General features: G+C 30.3%; 1 protein-coding gene across 1 annotated transcript; it reads right to left on the bottom strand.

Annotated features, from left to right (window-relative positions):
* Nucleotides 1–5,579: 5,579 nt before the first annotated feature.
* On the bottom strand, nt 5,580–7,339 carry LOC114417847 (AT-hook motif nuclear-localized protein 22). Its single transcript, XM_028382877.1, has one exon. The coding sequence runs from the start codon at nt 6,740–6,742 to the stop codon at nt 5,819–5,821; it is 924 nt and encodes a 307-aa protein (XP_028238678.1). The 5' UTR covers nt 6,743–7,339; the 3' UTR covers nt 5,580–5,818.
* Nucleotides 7,340–10,888: the final 3,549 nt, after the last annotated feature.

The following is a 10,888-nucleotide window of genomic DNA, read 5'->3' as shown; positions in this document are numbered from 1 at the left end:
GCATTTTTTACTTTATGCCTATTGTATATTACTTAATTTTATATACAAATTATATATATATATATATATATATATATATATATATATATATATATATATATATATTATATTCAATGAACCAGTTCAAGACACTCACATTACATCTAGTTATATATCTGCAAAATACACGTAATATTGGTTGTTATAATATTATTATTGTAACTTTAATTTTAAATTGATGCAATTAGCTTTTTAGTTTGATGTTCATCTCTATCATTTTGTCGGCATTTTCATTTTCCTGACTAATGGTAAACAAGCGTAATTAAAAGCAAAGCGATTTCACTTCTTAAAAAAACCCTATATTTATCATCCACTTTCACTGCAAGTAGCATGAAAAATGACAATAATTTAATTACTTGACTCAAAATTAAATAGAGAATAAAAGTAATGTTGTTAATTAAAATTTTATAATATCGTAATTTCTAGTCAGGTTGCTTCTATATGTGTTGGGCTATATGCTGGTGGCAATAATCACTAAAAAGTATTATATATATACTTTTAATTTGTATAGTTGTTTAACTTGTGTCAATAGCACAGAAGTTGTTTGATAGACATAGATTTAATAAAAAAAAATATATTATAGGTCTATGATTATAATATGATATATATCATACTAGCTAATACTTTAAAATTTTAACTAAAACATACTGACTATGTTATCTAATTATAAAGTGTGTTATTATGATAATTACTCTAAAAATAATAATTGAAATAATTTCTAATTTTAGTTTATAATGTAAAATTATTTATACCAAATACTGCATGAAAATTAAACTCATGATCATAATATATAATTCATGCATCATACATATTTATTTTTAATATGAAATTGATTTTGTTTCACGGTTAGTGTAAGAATTTACACTGTCGATTAACTATAAACGTTTTTCATATAATTTTTAAAGTAATTATTAAAAAATTAACACTTTTTCAATATCCTTTAACACTAATTATATTCGTCCTATTTCATATCCAAATCTATATATACGAGAGATTGAACTAATTAAGCCAAAAAGTATAAGAGATATAACAACATTTAAGGGCATTAGTCTGGTATTTACAAGTTGCTGTTGGTGATGATTTTGATGAATACCAATCCAATTAGCTAGCAAAGTTGTTGCCACGTTTGTAAAGGCTGCTACTGATTTGAGGATAGGTCTGAGTCTAGTTTGATTGATCTTAGTCCATCAGCAATGAAAGAATATTAGATAAATTGCAGATATAAACAGAAACTTTTCTTCACTTTCAAGTTTCAAATGCATGTATATATAATACCTTTTTTAACAATCACCACACGTCTATTAAGATGTGCTAAAGGGCAAGGCTCAAAACAACGCCAAATGGATGAAGTTACTGTTCATGCACTGACAATTTTTTAAAAAAATGTGAGAACTAGATTCCTTCATTCATTTTTTTCCTACTTTTTCTCATGTGTGTTTCTCTTTGTGTCTCATAGGATCATATCATAATTTTCACTTTCTACCTTATTTTAAAATCTTCATGCTTACTTCTCTCTCTTGATGTGAGGACTTCTTCAACTCTTGTGTCTTGATTCCATCATATTCAAGTAACCATTTTTTATCAAGTGAGTTTAGTGCCACCATCAAGATTTTGAATTTCACTAAATATTAGTACATTGGACCTCAGAGAACAGTATCAATATCTTAAAGAGAAAGGTAAATAATACACTCTTTTTAATATTCTATTTGTAACACACGTTTTCTTGTATTTTGATGAAATTCATAGGAGCTCACTAAATATGAGTTTCACTCCCAAATTAGTGTAAGAGTTACATAAATTTAATCAATACAAAAGAGTATACTAAAAAAAGCTCATATATATATATATATATATATATATATATATATATATATATATATATATATATATATATATATATATATATATATATATATATATATATATAGTGTGTGTGTGAGATCAAAATTTGTTTATTTTACAATGACAAACGTTTTTTTTTTCCTCATTCCTTCTTTCTTTTTTTTCAAGGCATGCTATATATGATTCTCTTTAAAAGAAAAATAAATTCATAGTGTGAGAATGTGGAGCAAATCAAGTGAGAACTCTTAATTATTGTAGAAAATTAAAACTATAACAAAACTACGTACACATAAATGAGTAAGATTAAAAAATAGTCAGTGGCCAATGATTAAAAATGTCATGTGTATTTTATCTTTTAATTTTGAATTTTCAAATATAATTCAATAGTCTATATTTATTATAATAACAAGATTTTTCATGTGAGATGCTTATAATTTAGCACTGTAACAATGGTTTCATGCATGGGAGGGAGCTCCGCAGAAATCCAAGCTATTTGAATTCAAATTGTGTAAATTAAAATTATTCATTGTTATAACTAAGAATATCTCTAATCTATCCAACAAATGGAGGGACTGTACTACTCTCTTCCAGGTAAAGAATAAGTGGAGTTTGCCTTTAGTAACAAAACATTTTCCATATACATAACTAATAATCAAGCCCTAATAAACATGCTTAAGTTATCTAATCATTTATTAGATATGTTAAAATTTGTTGGCTTCGTATATTCTTATTCAAGATTAACTGATCGCATAGTTCATATTACATATGAAATTGTACATTGTTTATATACTGATGAAAAAAATATTACATATGAAATTATACATATGTAAATTATATATTTTAATTTCTTTAAGAGATATAGATTTATCATTTTTAAAATGAATAACAATAAATAGTCATCGATAAGAAGATCAATAGTTAATTTTCAATGCATCAACGACTAAGATTACTTATTTTATCTTCTAAAATAAGTTGTTCACTTTGAATAAGCCAAGTTTTATATGGATTTATGATGCTACAAAGTTTTATTGATGTTTTCATTTGAATTAAACAAAAAACTGAACCTGAAAATCTAGATTGATATTTATATTTTTGCGAATGCAATATAAATTGTGTAGGCTACATTACTAATAAAATAATAGATAGACAACATAACAATCCTCATGAAGTCAGTTTTATTAATTTTTCACTTCAAGGTTCTTTCTCCCCTAATCTTCCAATTTATTTTTTCCACCTAGACCTCTAATTTGATGAGTTTATTTTTCACCTTTCTCACTGTCAAGGAGAACAGGCTGATATCTGTCATCTATAATACCATCCAATTTTTTTTTTCCAAAGAAGAACAACACTACACAAAGGTTATAAATTGGTATAGATGATGTTAATGGAGATGGAAAATGTGGGGTTTGATCTATGTATTAAATGGCGAAGGGTTTATCATCAACATAACGAATTTCCTAGCAAACAAGTTGGTGAAAAAATACACTCCATTGATTATAATGGAATCTTATTATCTTATAAATTGTATATTATTATAATGTAGTTCCAAGTTTCAAGTGTGCTCACCATGATGAAGCAGAAAGGTATAATCATCTAATCTGGTCCACCAATATGAACATTACAGCTCTAAAAACATGTATAAAAGCTATTAAGTATCAAAGTATGAAAGATAAAGAACTAAAGCTAAGCGCCGATATTTATTCCAGGGTTTTGATGCTCTAAGCTAGCTAGACGTGAAGAGATAATTAACTAGCTCTTGGCAAAAAAAAGAAAAAGAAAAAACATAGTCTATGAATATACTATACAAGAGCAGTTCCTGATTCTGAATGAGAGGACTCTAATTAAAGTTCTGATAAAATTCAAGATTCTTCGGTTTTTTTTTCTTTAGCGTAAGACCCGTATATAGTTTCAATAAAAATATATAGTTTCAATAAAAAAAAATGTTGAATTCAGTGTAGTTAATTACAGGTATACGTTTTATCATGAGTCATATATTTTTATTTTTTTTTATCATCATGAGTCATATATAGGATGTGAAGAGTAATATTTTATATCCTTTCATAATATTATAATCTCCCTATTTAATACTTTATAAAAAATAGTGAATAAAAAAATAAATATACTTAACATTTTAAATAGAATAAAATAATAATAATGTTTCCCTCACTGAATAAAAAAAATAATTGTAAAATGATATTATAAGAGAACTAAGATTCATCCATCGAAGAAGAATAAATAATCTCAAGTCCAAGCTAGCATGTATGTATTATTGCATGTTGTTCAGATGAAGGAAGAACTATGAACAGTGAGTGTGACAGTGTGTCCAAAATGGCTCCCTTAACACAAGAAATGCTGTATGTAGACTTTTTCAGGCAGTGTTCATTCATTATTGAGAATGATCTTTGGGAAGTGCCGATCTATATAGGAAAAAAAAAAAAACTGAGCTAGAGGAACCGGACAAGGCTAAGAATAGAATCCAAGGAAAAGATGGATATTAATAAATTAATTACAAAGCACATATTGGCATTGGTGGAGTAACAGTGTAAAAGAGCACAGAGAGAGCTAGCTAGGGTTTCAAGGAGCATCTATTCCATAGTCAAGACAAAACTGAGTTTATTTATCTCTCTCTTTCCTCTTACTTACCCTTCAATATACTATATATTATATTAATATTAATATTAATATATACTACTATATAGTATAATATTACTTACTATAACTTACCTCAAACTTTTGATTTTACTTGCACCCCTTTTATTTCTCTAGTGCCAATGACACTTTAGGGAGAGTCTTTAACCTCTTGCTAGCTCTTGAGGTCTGTTTGTTCCGGTTGTTACCTCGAAAAGGAACCTTTTTTTTTTTCCAGAGGCAGCGCACGTGTGACCCAACACCCAATGCTCTCATCTCTGCCACCATAATACTAGTGAACCCTAATCACACACAGAGACAGACAAAACATAGTGAAGCCCATAACTCCCCCACCATTCTCCTTGTTCCTAGAAATGGATGAATTTCACTGTCCAACATCTGTTACTTTCTAAGAGTTATCAACTTAATAATAAAGTATTCTAAACATTTAATCAACTTTCAGCGATAAAACGGGGTGGTCTTCTAGTATATGATGCTTATAATAAGGAGAGAAAAATGTTGTTCGTGAGACATGGCAGTAATGATGGTGCTAATTTTGAGAATATGGGTGTGGAAAGAGTGGGAGTTTGGATGTAATGATGGGTGTTAGTAGAAGAGAAAGTGGATGAGAGTGAGTGGTAATGATGGTTGAGTTAGTGTGTTATAAGTACAAGTTTGCTAATTATTGTGTGCAAAACTTTTTCTTTTCTTGAAAAAATAGATAAAATTTAGAACAAGTTGATGTATATTTATTATGTTTTTAATTTACTGTGGGGTTTTTTTTTTTTATCGTGTTTTAGAATCTGAATCTAGGTTCGGAGTCCTAGAAAAACCACTCCACACAGCAAAAAGGCACAAATGAGAAAGAAAATTGAAAAGAGAAAAAAAAAAAAAAAAAAAAACAGAACCTTCTCTTTTCCTACCTTCTGCAAAGATTGACTGATAAATTATCAGACAAGGTACTAGAATTGCAGCAAAAACATGAAGAGAGAGAGTGCACATGCTATACAGTTGCTGTTGCTTCGTCTTGAAGCAACTATATATGTTCGAACGAGAATTTAGATATGCAATAATCATCAAACCCCACCGAAAATTCATGAATTTATACACCCTTCTTCAACTCAAGACTGATCAAAGCCTTCAAATTAAGAGTAAATTAAGTTATAATTAAGCAAGAAGGAGAATGAACAGTGATGATCATAAAGAGAAAGTCGAAATTAAAAAAAAAAAAAGAGACATAAACAAAAATAAAATAAGAAAAAGAAGAAAACAAAGATAACGGAAAAAACCATGAAAGTAAAACACTTTGTTAAAAGGGAGGGCGAGCACTTCCACCCCAATAACCCTCAGCCGGTAATTGAACTGAATTGAGAAGATTCTGAGGCATTCCATGGAAAAGAGAAGAACTATTAGGATCTCCCACAAGTTGTTGTTGCTGTTGCTGTTGCGGTTGTTGCTGGGTTCCTGGGATTCCTGGGGATCCTAATCCTCCGTTGCCAGCAACTGCCACCGGAGTTTCCTCTTCCTCTAAGGGCAGTCTCTCATAAGCAGCATTACCAAATGAAGCAGCCATGATGACAACGGGACCTGAGGCCACAAGGGGTCCCACCACACTTCCACCTACTACCTGTCCCTGTCCGCCAGCCAGATATATGGCTAGTCCTGACGCCGCAGGTGGGGCCGGCGGCGGCAGAAAAGAACCGGACAGGGACAAAATCTCAAATCTTCCATGAAGGGTCACAACTGCTCCCGGCGAGGCCGGCTGCCGGAGCGTGACGTTGGTGACAGTGCCGCTGCCGCTGAGCACGCAGACACCGCGCTGTCGCCGCCTTGCAAAGGCGGTGATGCTCTCCATGATGTCGCAGCCGTTGGCGATTTCCATGACATGGGATCGGAGAGCGTTGGCACTGTCTCTTGTGATGATAATGGGTGGTTTGGGCTTGTTTTTGGACCCTGCGGGTCTTCCTCTTGGTCTTCTCCCCATGTCACTCCCTCCTCCATCTCCTGACCCGGATTCCTTGCCTTCCCCGCCGCCCTGGGGGGGCGTGGTGGCCCCGCCTCCGCCGCCGGCGTTCTCGTCGCGATCTCGCTTCTGGCCGCGGCCATTGCCGGCTTCATCCTCGGTGTTTTGGTGGTTGTGGTGGGGCTGGAATTGGTGGTGAGGGTGTAAGTGAAGATCTCTAGTGAGAAAAGGTGGAGGGAGAGGACGTCCTTGTGCTGCTACAGGATCCATTTATCACAACCCTAGATTTGGAGGCCTTGAACAATGAACACCTACAAAAGTCCAAGCAAATTGAAAGGGTAATAGATGGGAATATGGGATCTAGATGGTGGTGATGATTTTGGTTTGGTTACTTTGAGGTGTTGGGAGCATGCTACTTAGTAGTTATCTTCAACATAAAAGGAAAAAGAGAAAAGGGAATTAAGGTTTTTTGCAAAACCCCACCAAAATTTGAGCTGAACAAAGCACCATTTGGTGATGATGATCTCTATGAGTGGAGGGGTTTGGTTAATTTGATGATTGGCATCTGAAGCTAAGCTACCTTTATGGGAGTAAGGGAGAGGTAGTTCAGGGTTTGGAGGGAATAAGGTAATAAAGAGTTCTTAAGAAAGGGAAAAAGAGGGGAAGAGAAACGAGTTTGGGGGGCTTTTGTGTTGGGTTAATATTGGAGATGGTGGTGCTGTTTTTTTTTTTTCTTTCTTTTTTTGGCTTTTTAGTTTTTGCTTTTGGGCGAAACCCCATTTGGGTTATTACTGCGTTGCTGGGTTAGGGTTAGGTCGAAGGAATCGGATCGATGATGGATGATGGGTTTCATATTGGTAAGAAAGACAGCGTGCGCATGGGCGGTGTGTGGGGCCCACACTTCTCTATGAGGGCCCCATTTATTCAAGACTACCATGCTTTGCTTCCTCTCAATGTCTCTCTCTCTTAACCCAAGTTGTGTGTGTATGTGTAGGAACTAAGAAGTAACTAAGAACACTTCTTGTATTGTATCTCTAACCAAAATGCCTGCAAAAAAAGAACACATTGTGTTCTTCACTAATTGGCCAAAAACCTTACTCACTCCACTATCCTTAATCTTGCTGTGATCTCTCTGAGCTCCTTCACTTTCACCCAGCCACCTCTCTCACTCTCATCACTTTGCCTTTGGAACTCATTATTGCTTCCTCTGATGGTTCCCAGAATCGGTATACTTCAAAGTTCAGTCATATCCCGTGCTTCAAAACTTTCTTCTTACATAATATAAATATATAGTATATTGTAACCTTTCTCTCATTAAAATTTATCATTTCTTTTATATAAAAAAACGTTGTAGTAACTGTTTCTTCTTTCTATGACTCTACTCCCGAGTAAAATTGAAATTCATACAAAATTTATAATCTATATTATATCAATTAACTACGTACTACACATATTAATATGAGCAATTTTTTCTTAACAAAGATCACATCAATAAATAGTTGAAGTAACTGCACGAGCATATATATATATAAATTCAAACTCCAAAGATAAAGTTGAAATGATTTCATGTTAATGAATATATATGTGTTTGATAGTTTAGTATGAGCAATTTAAATACACATATATTTTATATTAAAATCATAAATGTACAATATATCTTTTGTGTAACTTAGTATTTTATGGTATCATTTAATTATATATTATTTTTAACATAATTTTTAAAAGTTATTAAAAAACTAACAAACTTATACTTATCATATATGTATATAATAATTTTGTAACTCAATGATAATATATATAATTCTTTTTTTATGAAAAATAATAATATATAACTCTTTTGCATTATCAATACATATATAGATTTACACTATCAATACATATATAGATATACATATATAGATATTAGAATTTCGATATAATATGCACGTATTTTCATTATTGTTAGATTTTCAATAAAAACTAATAAAAATGATATTAAAAAGTTTATAATCATTGATCCCAAATAAAGAAAACCCTGTACTAGGAGTTTCAAATGATTTCTAGAAGTACGACCTTGATGTGTTATTGTAAAACTTTATGTATTTTTATTCATGAAATAATAAAAAGAGTTTATTCATGATAATATAACAGTTAATAATATCATCAACTACAAAAATGTGACGAAATTAGTTATGATAAGATTTCTTGAGATTTTTTTTTAATTTCTTTTTGGATATCGCAACCAAATATCTTATGCTTAAAAATAACTAAAAAAATGGAAAATTAAACAGTAAGAAAAGATAGAAAAAAATAAAAAAAAGGAGTCAGTCAATTAAATATACACACTCACCAGCAGAAAAATATCTAAATATATAGAACGATTATATATATGACTTTTGGAGCTGCAAGTTTTTATAAAAATGAATATTAATTTCTTCTGTTCAGGAAAATTATTCGTACCAACCAACAAAAGAATATACACTTCAATTTCTCTTTTGACAGTTTCTAACCCACTGTAATGTTTGGAAAACTATGAAGTCAAAGAAAACCGTTTTTTCAATTAATAGATTGGAAAACTGATATATAAAAAACACATTTTGACCGTGACAATGGCACAACTTAATTTAAAATTTAAGACTTTCACACACACACACACACATCCTTTTCCTTAAACTATTTTGTATATTAAAAAAAAATACTTAGTAGGTAATACATGCAGTGAATACATAACTAGTTTTTATACTGTTAAGTGCTAACTAATTAAAACTGCATGTGATGTATAATAATTTTGTTAATTTTTGGAATAATTATATCAAAGATAATTTTTAACATGATTTTTAATTAGTTAACAAGTGTAAAATTTATTTACGCTGACAACATAAGAATTAAACTCGTTCAAAAATATGTTGTAAAATATTTAAATTCTGCAACTCAATTATTAGCAAGTAATTAAACGCCAAATTAATTAGCAAAGCATAGGAAGCAATCAGAAAAGCCAGTTATATTTAGCTGGGAGAACAAAAATAGGTCAATCATCTGTCAATACCCCTCCTTTACCAAACAAGACATTAAAAAGTGATTAAATGGCTATGAACAAAACCTAGATTAATTTTGGTTTCAGTATTTATTCATCAATTATATTGAGTCTCCATATAAAAGAAAAACACACAAAACACTCCAAAAGGTTGGATCCCTGAAGGAGAACAGGCTGATTTTTCAAAACTGTCTGATTCTTAAATTTTATATCCATTTTAGTGGGTTTAATCGCTTAAATGTTATTGTAATTGATCGTCAATTAAGATGATTTCTGGTCAGACTTAGCTAACGGATCCAGTGTCTTAAACAATTTGGGTTAGATTTGGCAGTAATGAACTAATAATGGACAAAAGTGTAATGATAAATAAATTAATTGGAAGAAATAAAATATATTATATATCACTATTAATTCTCTCGCATATCTTATATTTATCAGTGTTAGAATTTGACTTAAACATGTATAAAATAATATCGGTTTATTTTGATAATATATGTGAAAGAATTCGACGTGAATCCGAATTCATTTAGATTCCGATGAATTTAAGTTCAAATTTATGAAGTACATGATTGAATTTCTTAAATATATTGCCAAGAGTTTAATTCTTAAACATATGGATAGCGAAGACTTTAATAAGAAAAATAAAATTTACTTTCATAATCTTTTCATTTCGAATATTAGTCTTCTATTATCATCGGTTAAGGAATATCTTGGTGCAAACCAAAAACTTTTATTCTTTGCGTGAAAAAAGGGTAATCAGCTTGATCAAATCCGAATTGGATTAATATATATTTTAGATGAAATTTAAATTAATTGACCGGAGACTTAACACTAGTGTCATGTTTCATTTAACGTCAGCTAATTTAACCCCAAGTATTCAATCAATTTGATTTTGGTTATACTAATTTAACTGAATCAACAATCTTTTTTAATTCCTAAAAAGTATATATAGTTCCCTTGTTTGTAGAGGGAAAATTATGTAAGAAAATATTTAATAAAAGTATTAAATATTTTTATATTATTATGTAATCACAAGATATTATATAAGATAAATTTATTAACATTGATAATAAGAGTCGATTAATTCGTTAAAAATTATGATAGGAAAAAAATAAATATTTTTATTTAACGTTTAGTTTGAAAAGGATTAGGAAATAACACAAATCAAATAGATAAAAATAAGATAAAATCTCTAATTTGTGTTATTAAAAAAATCATGATATAATTTTTTTTCTGTACAAAGTATTAAAAAAATATACATATTTATATTTTTTTTTAATAATAAAAAAATAGAAACTAACCAACATAATCATTTTAAAAAAGAAAATACCAATTTTTTTTATTCTAATCTTCCTCTCTTTTTTAGTTTGGTAATTAAACTCATTAAATTTAATATTAATTAT

This window comes from Glycine soja, chromosome 1 (assembly GCF_004193775.1).
Source record: "Glycine soja cultivar W05 chromosome 1, ASM419377v2, whole genome shotgun sequence".
Taxonomy (NCBI): domain Eukaryota; kingdom Viridiplantae; phylum Streptophyta; class Magnoliopsida; order Fabales; family Fabaceae; genus Glycine; species Glycine soja.
Note: the sequence above shows the minus strand (reverse complement) of the source record. Positions and strands in the feature narration are given on the sequence as shown.

What these genes read in the sequence shown, in the direction of transcription:
- LOC114417847 (XM_028382877.1), bottom strand. Translation starts at nt 6,742, where the DNA reads ATGGATCCTGTAGCAGCACAAGGACGTCCTCTCCCTCCACCTTTTCTC.